This window comes from Mustela erminea, chromosome 4, assembly GCF_009829155.1.
Source record: "Mustela erminea isolate mMusErm1 chromosome 4, mMusErm1.Pri, whole genome shotgun sequence".
In the NCBI taxonomy this organism is placed as follows: Eukaryota; Metazoa; Chordata; class Mammalia; order Carnivora; family Mustelidae; genus Mustela; species Mustela erminea.
In genome coordinates, this window is record NC_045617.1 from 60,061,382 (window position 1) to 60,074,670 (window position 13,289).

The window sequence follows — 13,289 nt, forward strand, 5'->3', positions numbered from 1 at the left end:
AAAAGCATTTTTTTGGACTCTAAGACACTATAAAAAAGTTTATAATTATTATGTAGATAAAGAAAGTCAAAAATATATTTTAAAAGATACAAGATTTTCATTGATAAAATTTGGGTGAAAGGAAGGAAAGAAGAAATATTAACACATTAATTGAAATAAGTGGATGCATACTAATTGTGTAAAAATGATACATTTCACATGCCCTGAGCATTTTCATTCCTGAAGTACAATGATCACAGCTATGGCATTTCCATGTCACAGTCCGTAGGACAGAATTTACATCGACGACGTTATGCATAAAAGATGTGAGCGGAATGTTTGCTAAGTGTCTCCTTTGCAAGAAAAGTGTCCTTTGCTAATATATATAATAGCTTATCTTGTGAATTAATTCCAGTTAACATTTTTTTCAGATGAGAAATGACATACTGATTATGTTTTTCTGGAGCTATTTATATATCTTGCCAGATGGACAATCCTAATCATTTTGTAAATTATATTTCTCAAGAGAGAAAATAGAGAACTTTGAAATCCATTTTGTGAATGATCTTGGGAAATGTCCATGGATCTTCTGGAGATTTAAATGATGAAAGCTGGACACCAAGCAGTCAGATAACTGAGAAATTACATAACATGTATCCAATAAATTTTACTCTCCAGAAGAAAAAAAAAATACTTACTCAGAAGAAGACTCAAGCAAGTCACTGTCTGGACTGGTTAAGATATTGGAAAATATATTCATTAAAGTTGAACCAAGCATTATATCAATGTTTTCTTCTTTATTCACAATCCTTTTGACCTGTTCTACGATTCTGGTAATATTGGCTGAGCTTAAGATCTGCCCATCACTGGTTAAATTTAAAATTTCGTTGGCCACTTCATTTGCTTCCTCTAAAAAAAATACAGGAAAAAAACACACACACACACACACACAAGATTTTGAACATTTCAGGAATCCAAAATATACTATGATATTTTCACTTCATAGTCCCCACTTTGGAGGGACCAATATTCATACAGAGTCCTAGGAGAAATATCCCCAGAATCATAAAATATAAATGTATATCTCCTGCCTAAAAATAATACACAACTCGGGGTGCCTGGGTGGCTCAGTTGGTTAAGGGTCTGTCTTAGGCTCGGGTCAAGGTCTCAGGGTCCTGGGATCTACCATCAGTGGGCTCCCTGCAAAATGGGGAGCCTGCTTCCCTCTACCTTTTCCCCTCCACCCCCAACCAAGGTTTCATGCTCACTTTCTTCCTCAAATGAATAATAAATAAAATATTTAAAGAAAATAATACACAACTGAAAAACACTGACACAAGTATCAATTTATATATTACATGTTCTCTAAAATTGACTATTTTTAATCTCCAACAGAAAAAACAGGACAAAAAGTTGGAATCTGGAAAAACAGAATTTTCTACTTTAAGTGAAATAATCATTTGCTTAGTTTTTGCTATTACAATGATTATCATTTAGCAGGAGAATACATCTGAAGAGGATGAAAACTATGATGTATGAAGTCATTTCATTTTGCCTGTGAGAACTGAAGAAAAATTGCTCACTTGAACAATTGGAGAGATCAGGAGGCCCCCAGTAGGCTACAGAATTGTTGTCAGGCTTAAGATAACTGTGGAACAAAACAAGATATTTCAAATATTTGGCATAAATGACAGTTTAAATGATAAAATTAGTTAATAATAAGTTTGAGAATTTGCCTTTGGTACCTAGGTAAATTTCATTTGAAAATAAAATTGTAATACATGGAAATAAAACTCCCACTAAGAATCTTATTAGAAAAAATAATCAGGTGTCATGCACCCTGGAAACACTATTGTGTGTCCTAAGCTAGGATATTCTGGTTACTAAGGGTAATGGCATACTCAGTAACATGGGTCAAACACCTCTTTAAGAACTTTGATAAAGTCTGATTTTGATTTCACAAGACTCAGTAAATCGGGTTACAATCCACACTTTAGGGGAGGGAAAGGACAGAGAAATCAAAGAACATTCTGAAGTCTCACAGCCAGGAAGAGGGAGAGCCTTGTTTCAAGCTAGGGTCAGTAACTCTCTAAAGCTCTTTCCTTCCTTCCTTCCTACCACATGTCAAACAGCAGAATGTGCAAAGTTGGGCCAGTTTCCATTGCTGACCCCTTCTGTCCCTGTGAGAAAACTCTAACTGGGGCGTGAGGCGGAGGGTGAAGGGCTGGTCTTAGTAGTCAGTGAATCCTCTGCGGTCAACCTGGGTCTGGGGTTTTTGTTAAACTCTTCAGAACAATCTATTCCCCGACAGCCTGCATTAGCAGCCCAACCTGAACCCTGAATTTATTCCCTCTTTTTCTGCCTCTTTTCACTCCAACAATAACCATTTCCAACTGTTTAAAAGTTCTGGAATTTCAGATGCATATTCCAAAGCTGTGGGTTAGTGCTGTTCATCCACATGCTTTGCTCTAGAATCACCCTATGGTTTCCAGATTTCCCCATCTTTCTTTGGAGAAGTCTTAAATCATCATGGTGCTTGGGGTCAAAAGGCTTCTCTGGGTAACCTACCTGCCTCTTTACCCTCCATGAAGTGTGTGATTTAGGTATTCACAAACTTTCTTGCCCATCTTCCCAATCAATATGCAATGCATGGGAGCTATCGTGCAGCCTGTGTAACCCAGGAAGGTAGGTACTGTGGAGCTCTACTAGCAAGATTCAATAAAAGCATTACCATGTCCGTGAAGCAGAAAAGCCCTGTTTCCCTACACAGGGATGGATGTATACAGAAGGTTGGATGTCTGGCCAGTAATAGCCTTTGGGATCCTCATCAGCAAGACAAAAGCCTACATGAAAATAAAAGCCAACATGGACATGTTAATCTATTCTTTGAAGTTAGGGGTGAAAGATGAGAGAAAATGATGGTGTTGGTACTTAGGTATTTATTTCATGTACCAGTTTTTCATGGTCAGAATTTGTAAAAATTTAGAAATCAGGAATAATAAACATTTAGTACATTTCAGATACAAAAATTACTCAAATCAAACCACACACTTAAGTATAATCATAAAACATGCATCATTATTCTAATACAAATCATTAGCCAATAAAATGAGTAAGATAAATATATTTTCAAAAAAATAAACACTGCATGCAATGATGATCCTGAAAAGTTCAAAATGTGATTTTTGAAGATCAAAACATGATCTTTTTCCAAAGGTGAAACCCTATAAAGTAACGCATTAATTGTGCTGTCATTGAGTCGTAAGCATGTTTTATGGAAAACTTTTCTAGCTGCTCTGAAAGCATCTATTGCCTGGAAGTTTGCTGGGGGGATGGCAAGAGGAGACCCATGAACCAGCATCACAGGCCTCTTGCACATGCCCTCCTCCTCAAATCATCCCACCTGTTGTTGGAAAACTCTCTGGGCAAACGTCATGACGTCAGTAATTCAATTTTACGATTTTAAAAATACTTCAAATATAAGCAATATATTAATGACAACAAAATTATGTCATTTCAGGACAGAAGAATAACAAGTTAAACCAGACTATTGGAAACTGCTATTAGAGTTACCAACCAAATATTTAAAGAAATTTCCCATCTACACATTTTAAACCTTAACATCACCAGGGTTTGTTCTTAATATTTTCAATTGGTAGGAATTTTTCCTCATAGACCCACTTGGAGAAAAACAATAAAGCACAGAATTTAAATTAAGTCATATAAATTATATGTCTAGGTATGCAGAGAGTTTTCTGGAATTCCTCAGCCCCTTAGAACAGAGATGAAGCTGACTGACCCTCACAGAGCTACCCTGTCATATATAATCCACCATTCATCAAGCCACTTCCTCATGGAGACTCATTTGTGAAAGGTAGCATGTGCACTCTCTCCAGGCTCATGAAGCCCCATTTGTTAATAAGCAACCACTTTCCCACAGAGGCTGAGAAAGTGTTCACGAGGATGATGTCCATAATGATGACTGGCATTCCACCACATCTGTGAGTTCTCTGTAGTTGTGTAAGTAGACACATTACATATGGGTAATTCCTTATTGAAGGATGCCTGTTTCTCTATCACACCGGGATTCTGGCCTCAGTGGGAATCAGCCTCTTAGAAACTGAGAAATACTTGCTTCCCTCACCTTAGCCTACTGTGCGTGTATCAGGAAAAGTATCAGCTTTATTTCTCTTGATCTCTATTAATATGCTTAATCATAACATAATTATATAACATTACAATAATAACTTCACTTCTGGTTGTCCATATTTGTGAACATTAATTTTTCCAAAATATTTACATCAAACCTCATTCTCTTATTTTTTCAAGTATTTAAGTGATAGGGAATGTGCTGGGTTTTCATAGGGCAGGTGGGAAGTGGGGGTGATTAAAAAAACAAACATACTAAGAGGTGTTCTCAAGCCAGAGGAGATTCCTGTTTAAAGAAAATATCCATAAGAATGTAAATAAGTCCAGTCAAATGCTATGGTCTTCTAATTTGTCCAGTGTTCTAGGGATCCAGAAAGCAGGAAGTGGATGCTCAAAGGCACTGACTCCTACTTATGCATCATGATGTCACAAAACACACCACAGAAAAGACAACTTTGGACTGTCTTTAAAACAATGGTGTGATGTCAAGTGGAGGGTGGGAGTATGGAAGAACTGTGTGGGCAAGACACAGAAAAGCACCAAGGAGCATGGCATGTCTGCAGAAGTAAACATGCGTGGTTGGAGCTCCACATGCAAATGGCGTCTAGGTAAGAACTAATTCTAAATCTGGGCGAAGTCCCATATTTTACCTATTCCTGTGAAGTCAGTGCTATCATTAATGAAGATGGGAAGCGTAAGAGAAGAGATGTTTTCTAATAAGAAACTGCCTTTTCTAAGATTTACCTCATTAGAGTTCCCATATATCCACACATATACTTTTTAAAATTGACATACAATGTACTATTTGTTTCAGGGGTACAGGTCTGTGAGTCATCAGTCTTACACAATTCACAGCACTCGCCATAGCATGTACCCTCCCCAGTATCCATCACCCAGCCACCCTATCCCTCTCCCCGCCCCACCCCAGCAACCCTCAGTTTGTTTCCAGAGATCAAGAGTCTCTTATCGTTTGTCTCCCTTCCCCAGTCCCATCTTGTTTCATTTTTCCCTCCCTTTCCCTTATGACTCCCCCACACTGCCTCTCAAATTCCTCTGATCAGAGAGATCACATGATAATTGTCTTTCTCTGTCTGACTTATTTCGCTTAGTATAATAACCTCTACTTCCACATATACACTCTTTATTCCTTAAGCTAAAGTCAATTCTGATCAAGTCTAAATGGGCACTTTGCTCATATTCTTAGTTTTTCCAGAATATGTCCCCCAAATAAAGTGTAAACTCTCCTCTGCCCCTTTCATTCCTTTAGATTCACATGTGTTGATATCTCTGATGTGAACCATGTCACCCACTTGTTACTACGCCACCAATATGATGAACATCATCATCAGAAAGAATAGTTTTCAATAAGCAAACAAGGCACAGAGGAAGAATATTGTTGTTGCTGTTTCAAGTAAACCTGAAAAGTTATACAAAATACACATAAAAAAAAAAATACACAACTTACCCAGTTGCCTCACACTCACTGTATACAGCCTCAAGCCTTCATCCAGGGACTCGTTATTTTTTAAGAGCTTCCGTTCAATGTCTTTTCCTTCTAAACTGGCATTGTTGGTAGCATTGTAAACAAGAAGGGCCAAAATCACCAACCTAGAAAAAGGTTTCAGATGTAATTATTGGAATTGCTGATTGGTTGGTTGATTTATTTTTATTTTTATTTTTATTTTTTTTTGGTGGAAAAGAAGGACATTTGGATATGGTAGTAAGAGGGATGACCATGAAGGGTTGAGACAGGAGAAACAGGCCAAGGCACTCAGAGACTCCTGTGGCTACATAAATTATAATGTTAAAAATATCTCAGTATTGGGCACCTGGGTGGCTCAATGGGTTAAACCGCTGCCTTCGGCTTGGGTCATGATCTCAGGGTCCTGGGATCGAGTCCCGCATCGGGCTCTCTGCTCAGCAGGGAGCTTGCTTCCCTCTCTCTCTGCCTGCCTCTCTGTCTGCTTGTGATCTCTCTCTCTATCAAATAAATAAATAAAATCTTTTAAAAAAATCTCAGTATGAATAGATTATATATATATATCTCCTGTATAATTCTATTATATCATATCACTATCACCTCATTTCTTTTAAGAACTATTTTAAGTAATATTTATAGCATAAAGGCAAGAAAGGGTCATACTTGTGGTTAATTCGTTGTTTCTTTAGAGCCAAAAATGAAGTTTTTGTAGAAAAGCTAAGCTCCAAGGAATCTGACTAAACTGATCATTTGACTTTAAAATTATTAAGGGTGTTATTGTTTACAAATGTGTTAACAATTTCTCCAGAAGAGTGATAATGATTTTCCATCTCTGTGAAGCATTGCAAGTATGTTGTATGGTGAAAAGTTACAAAATAAATACTTAAAATATACATGGTGATTGTGGGGGTATTACAGAAGGAGTTTATATACTGTCTGACCTTGAATGTCTTTAAAAAGAAAATATTTCTATGAGGAGCAGAGGTGTATCCTAAAAACCCCACCAAAACTTTTGGTTCTACATTTTGAAATAACGTAATTTTCTGTTCCACTATAATCATAGCTAGAGTCAATAGCAGAAATCAAAACATGCCAAATTCAACATAATAATGCTGTTTTTGAAATAAGTATTGCCAGTAAAGAGGCATGACATATTGTATTTATAAAATTATACAGGTGTCAATAAAAATAAAACCGAATACTGATATATTTGTGGTGCTAAAAAATGAAAGACTAAATGAAATCTATGCTATTCAAGGCTAGGTGAAATTAAAGAAGGGCTCCATTTCCCCCCTAAATGTGTGTGTTAATTTCAAAGACAAAGTGTGACTGTTTTCATAATTCAGTCCGAAAAGCTATTTATCCCAAAAATGATCTACTCCCCACTGTTCACATATAAGTCATACTTCAGGTTGAACAAGACACAGATGTAAAAAGAATGGTGAACTGTGATAACTTAATGATTTTTTAAGTGGCCTAGAAAAAGTATCCTCTGATTAAATTATTGTAGGAAGATAAGCTTTGCTACTACAGTTCCTGAGAGCTTAGTGTTGGGAACATGACCTTTTACTTCTCTTGAATATTAAGAACATAATGAGCACAAATGCACTGTGATAATCCTGAATACCCAAATTCAGCAATCCAAGAGCGGCCACGCATTTTCACTGGTCTTATCTCTGTATTTTCCTCTCTCATCCTGAAAACTGAAACTCACTTATGGTTCCACAAAGTTTCATTAACTGTTACCATCAATCATCCTTTATTTGAATAAACCCGTCTCTGCAGCTTTGGTTTCCTGTCTGTCCAGGCAATAGAGGATGATAGCATTATCTGAGCTTATGGTCTATGTTAAGTGTTACAACCAAATAGAAGGAAAAGTTTGGAAAAAAGTGTGTGTATAAAACTAATTGACTCTGGTTTTGAGAAAAACTATGAGGGACTACAAAGATTCATCAATGAGCGTAGAGAAGAGAAAAAAGGGGAAAGACTATAAGAATACATTTTAAAACAATTCAAAAATCATTAAAACATGCTTAAACAATAGGCTTTAAATAATTTCAAAAATTTTTGAGACAAAGATTTAAAGATTTATACTGAAGAAAAACTAAACATGTGGACTTTCCCATGTACATGGTCTTAGTTCCCTCTCCCTGTAATTTGCTGTAAAGTTGGTTTGACAGACAGAAAACGGAGAGTCCATGAATTTAAATGTTTTTCAAGCAAGAGTTTCTGAGGTACGATGTACACTAATGATGGCTGGGACTTAGTATTACCGGGTAGTAGAAGAATCATAGAAGGTCCACTAAAAAGGGCACTGCTGACTTCCTGAAGAGGATTCAGGTAATACCCCAAACTATGGCTGCCTCAACTATTAGACAAAGTGTTCAGCAAAGGGATCCATATCTCTGATCTGTTATTAAAAGCTCAACATGACCTAGCAGCACAGGGGAAAAAAATGATTTGGCTAAATAGAAAGTCCTGTCACCATCAAGAGTATAGTATTAAAATAATTATTCTGTTCTTCAGATCATAAAGGAAAAAGAACAAAGAAGATAAAAAACAAATTTCCCTCATCTGATAGTTTGAGCCAATCTGCTGAATACATACCAAAAGGAAAAGTTTCAATTATAACGTAAACACATCTGCTTCCTAATATTAAACAGAAAAAGAAAAAAAACAAGAAGAAACTCTCTGGTCAAATCTCATATGAAATTGGAAGGGGAGGTGAACCATGAGAGACTATGGACTCTGAAAAACAATCTGAGGGTTTTGAAGGGACGGGGGGTGGGAGGTTGGGGTACCAGGTGGTGGGTATTATAGAGGGCACAGATTGCATGGAGCACGGATTGCATGGAGCACGGGGTGTGGTGCAAAAATAATGAATACTGTTATGCTGGAAATAAAAAAATAAATAAATAAATAAATAAATAAATAAAATAAAAATTGGAAAAAAAAATTCTATTTTTATCTTCTCCTGGTAAGAGTATATCACCTGAAAAGAAGGATTTACCATTATTATGGTTAGGTGGCTCAGTGGGTTAAGCCGCTGCCTTCGGCTCAGGTCATGATCTCAGGGTCCTGGGATCGAGTCCCGCATCGGGCTCTCTGCTCAGCAGGGAGCCTGCTTCCTCCTGTCTCTCTGCCTGCCTCTCTGCCTACTTGTGAAATTAATTCAGTGTATTGACACAGAGCCAGACTTACACGAACTTTTGCCTTTCAACTATTTCCTTTTCTCTTCTTTGGAAATGTAATAGACTACCTGAACCCAACTAAATTTATTTCATTTAGTAGTTTAAGGTTTTTTTTAAATTACACAGCACTCTGAACAGCTGGCCTTTATATGCCAGCTGAATCTGTAGGACAGATCTGTTAAATTACCTGCTTGCTTAAGTCATCATCTTGATTTAAATTTTAAAATGGACACTTCCAAAAATTAACTATTACCCATATTATTAGATGCTACTGTACATAAGTACCTTACTTAAAGCTGTAACTATCTTTTTTATTCTTTGACAGTCTTTTTGAAACTTCAATTAAGAGGTAATGGGTTATTGTAAGTAAACTAAAAGAACAAAAAATAATAACTCATACATTTTAAGTGTTCTACTTCTGAATTATTTTTCACCAGATGTACATCTCCATCTACTCTACTATTTGATGCCTTTGACCACAAGAAAAAAAAATTTAGTGTGCCAGTGTTAAGGAGATAACTTAAAAGCATTACCTGTTTTTTGGGTTTTTTTGTTTGTTTGTTTGTTTTTAACTTATTTTTTATTTTCAGCATAACAGTATTCATTATTTTTTCACCACACCCAGTGCTCCATGCAATCTGTGCCCTCTACAAAAGCATTACTTGTTAAAATGTTTCTCTCATCTCACTATTTTCACTTCTCTACCAGTCAAAACAAAGAGCTAGAAAAAGGATGTTATACTTTCTATAAGAGTTTGTCAGTATTACCTTTGATCATTCACAATGCTTCTCTTGACTTTAATCTTGTCCTCTCCCGTGTTCAGGTGAAAACTATAAATACAATATGTATATTCATTATCAACCTCATCTGCCACATCATCAGCAACAAAATTTGAGGAGGTAAAAGAAAGAGGCAAAATGAACGTTGTAAGCCAGTATTTCCAGCATGTGTCCTGAGGTTCCAGTTCTTTTCATAGGCCCCAGATCAAATGGCTCCTTTGTAAATTAGCTTGGCAGCTGTGCATCCTTGTTCTCTTTTCAAGACTCATGATGCCAGGTTGGTTACACTAAATAATCTGAGATATTTGGATTTATAGAAATCTGCTTCAGTTTGTTTAAGAATATACTTCCTGAGCTAATTCAAAATGTGATCCCTTTTCATGTGTTGACTTATGAGGTCTCTTGGGTTCACAGAATATCTATCTAGGGGTAATGACATACACTTTTGAAAACGAATTTGAAACTGTGAATGCAAGTTGCAGAGGAGGATATGTGGATGATACTATTTGCTAGGCAGTGCAAGTATTTTAATAGAATAGTAAAATATATTTTTGAAAAGCTAGGTGCAGAGTGTAAGTGTCTTATCTTGTAGAAAAACGGTCTCCAAACGGCAGTGCTATCACTGGTTCACTGGGGTGTGAGATGAAACTAACACAACTTCTATATATACTCAATTATCTTGTTATATTTTGTAATATATTTATAACATGTACTGGTTAAGTAAGACACAGATTTTAAATAAAATCACAAAATCACAAATATATTTCGGGAATACATACTAGTTTTTTTTAAAAAAAGATTGGGATCCATGATCAAAAGAAAATTAAAACCAATTGCTGAAGCACTGAAGATTTTTATGCAAAGAAATGATATAATACAGAGTTGTTTTAGAAAGACTATATATATGGTGTATGTATATGTGTGTACTGGTGTCATGTGTATGGGGTATAGTCAGAGAGATGAAGAGTAGCATTAAACTAGACACTACTTTTTATTCTTCAAATCATTCATTCTGTCATTTACCTGATATTAACCACATAAACAGTGTAGTTCCAATTTTGGAAGGTTGAATTGAGCTGAAAAACACAATGGAAAAGGGTGAGTTCTGATAATACTTCCTAAAAAATATCTGAATCTAGCTTCTTCCCTCCCAAAAGATAAGTTGTTATTGGAATAAGATCCTGGGAAAATCCCAGAGAGCCAGAGGAGTGAAAGAAAGGTAAAAATAACATTCACTGGATCATGATATGCCAAGAACTTTACAAAGGTTGTTTCTTCGATCTCACAACGACTAATGAGATAGGTATTATCTGTTCCCCAACCCTTATAGATGAAGAAACTGAGCTTCATGGAGAGGAAACAGCTTGCCCAATGTCCCCGACTAAGAAGTAGCAGATCCCAGATTAGAATCCAAGTGTGTATGTCTGGAAACACTATACTTTTCCTCTCTAGTCCATATTATAATGGGCCCCACTCTAGTGGTTCTTTGAATTAGCCATAACACCGAGGGCTACATAGGAGGATAAGCACAATAAACACCTTCTATATTCTTCCTTCAACAAACACTGTGGTACAATAACATATTTTTCTAGTAAGAATCACTTCATAAGGATATTAGTAAGAAGAATTACAAATTAACAACACAAAACAAACCTTTAAAAAACAAACAAAATGAGTTCAATATTATTGGGAACTATGTTAATTATTATGTGGGTTATTTAATAGTCTTATAGGTCTTAGTACCAGACTTTTTAAAGAAGCAATGGATTATGGATCCTTCTCAATATAAATAGCAACCTCCCATGATGCACTGTCCAATACGATCACAAATGAGATAGCTTTACTGTTATGAAATCTTCCTATTTCTGTATCACTTTCAAAGGGTTTTTTAGGTCTTATTTCATATACACAGTTAGCCTTCCTTGCAAGCATTCTTAAAGTTGAATGTAAATTCTACAAGGTGCTGACAAAAAGTATTAAATTATTTTAAAATTAAAACAGCAATAATATGAATCAGGAACACTACTTGTGTTTTCTCTAGTATCAAGCATCTGCTTTGGTATCTTGCCTCCTAAATGAAAAGTTTCCAGTAAAGTTTAGATTCAGATGAGAATGAAGCTACATTGAAAACTACACATGTAATAAATATAAATGTAAAATTATATGCTGCCTAAGGCACAGACTCTCCAGTGAATGTTAATTTCCCAGGTTAATAATATTAGTAGTGGCTTATTTGAGCCACTTTTATCTTTTTTATCTTTTTAAATCATTCTGACTTAAAACAAAAAGAATTCTTGGAAGTAAATGGGTTGCAAGACATTGGGGGAGTATGTGCTATGGTGAGTGCTGTGAATTGTCTAAGACTAATGAATCACAGACCTGTACCCCTGAAACAAATAATACATTATATGTTAATAAAAAATTAAATTAAATTAGACTAAATTTTTAAAAAGAATAGGCTTTTTATGTAAGGCTGCCCTCCATTTGGAAATGACATATATCTCCCAGTGTTTGAATTAATTACTGACTGTAATATGTCAGTCCAAAAAGTCAACAGCAGCATTTTTCATTGACTTCTATTAGAGAATGTTGCTCCTCTCAATTTTATAATAGAATTGTTCTATCCATATGATTGTTTCCTATGTTAACCTGTTTTAAAGTGTATTGAGAATAGGAGTTTTCTTACTACAGACCCTTCAAAACAAGACTGTATTGTTATATTAAGTTATTCTTCAAAGATAGATAGATAGATAGATGATAGACAGATAGATAGATAGACAGAAAGACCGTCACTTCTACATCTCAATGTATGATTTAGCTTTGTTTTGCTACCAAGGGCATGCTTACTAGATACCTTCTGCATAAGAAAACCTGTCTTTCACAAAATGTATACTAGAGTGACTTTATTCAGTGTTAAGTCTATAGTAGTATTACATATAAAAAGCAGTACAAAATCACAGTATGCAGTAGACAGAAAAGAAAAAAAAAGAAAAAACGAAACCTATGGAAAATGAAATTTTTGTTATGGAGACAAAAATAGGTGATATCTGTAAGGACAAGAAAAAAATAAAATTCTGAGGTTGTTTTCTTTTTACTGGAAATTACAAAAATTTTCATTAATAGAATACTGATTAAATAAATTAGTATGCCCTAAATTTCCAACAACAGAAGACTTGGGAAATCAATGACCAGGTAGCCGCATAATGCAATACTATGCATCATTTAAAAAAAAAAAGAAAAGGAAGGTCTCTGCTCACTTACAATATAAATCTGGCAATAACAAAAGTAAGTACAGTGTAGAATGGTATGCAAGATATGTTTTTAGTGTAAAAAGGAGGGAAAAGATGAATCTGTAGTCTTCTTTTCTTTTATATGCACAAAGAAATTCAGGGGAGAAAAACAAATAAGAAAAATTAACTGATTTCTAAGCAGATGGGTTGGTCTCCAGGGAGATGAGCTACAGGGATGGGTAAAATATTTTCATGATATATTTTGTTATGCTTTTTGGTTTATGAATCAAACATTCAAACAATTAAATTAAAGATATATAATCTGTTTCTTAAAGCTCTGCTAAAAGTGTAGGGATATAGTAGTAAACAAATATACCTATGAAAATATATTTCCATTTGTGTGGTACTTTTCTTCCTTAGATATTAATCGTCTATTAGGCTTGTCCTTAATTCAAGTGCACCTCCCTTTCTAGAAATCAGC

The 13,289-nt window shown here is 35.4% G+C and overlaps 1 protein-coding gene across 5 annotated transcripts in view; it reads right to left on the minus strand.

Moving 5' to 3' along the window:
- ADGRG6 (adhesion G protein-coupled receptor G6) overlaps positions 1-13,289 on the minus strand; it is a 137,646-nt gene that overhangs the window by 37,895 nt on the left and 86,462 nt on the right. For all 5 annotated transcript variants that reach the window (XM_032339354.1, XM_032339355.1, XM_032339356.1 and 2 more), the window contains 6 exons: positions 10,602-10,654; positions 9,567-9,629; positions 5,594-5,736; positions 2,711-2,822; positions 1,563-1,627; positions 678-888 (listed from right to left, as the gene is read on the minus strand). In XM_032339354.1, coding sequence (XP_032195245.1) covers positions 678-888; positions 1,563-1,627; positions 2,711-2,822; positions 5,594-5,736; positions 9,567-9,629; positions 10,602-10,654 — 647 coding nt within the window. The remainder of the gene's footprint in view (positions 1-677; positions 889-1,562; positions 1,628-2,710; positions 2,823-5,593; positions 5,737-9,566; positions 9,630-10,601; positions 10,655-13,289) is intronic.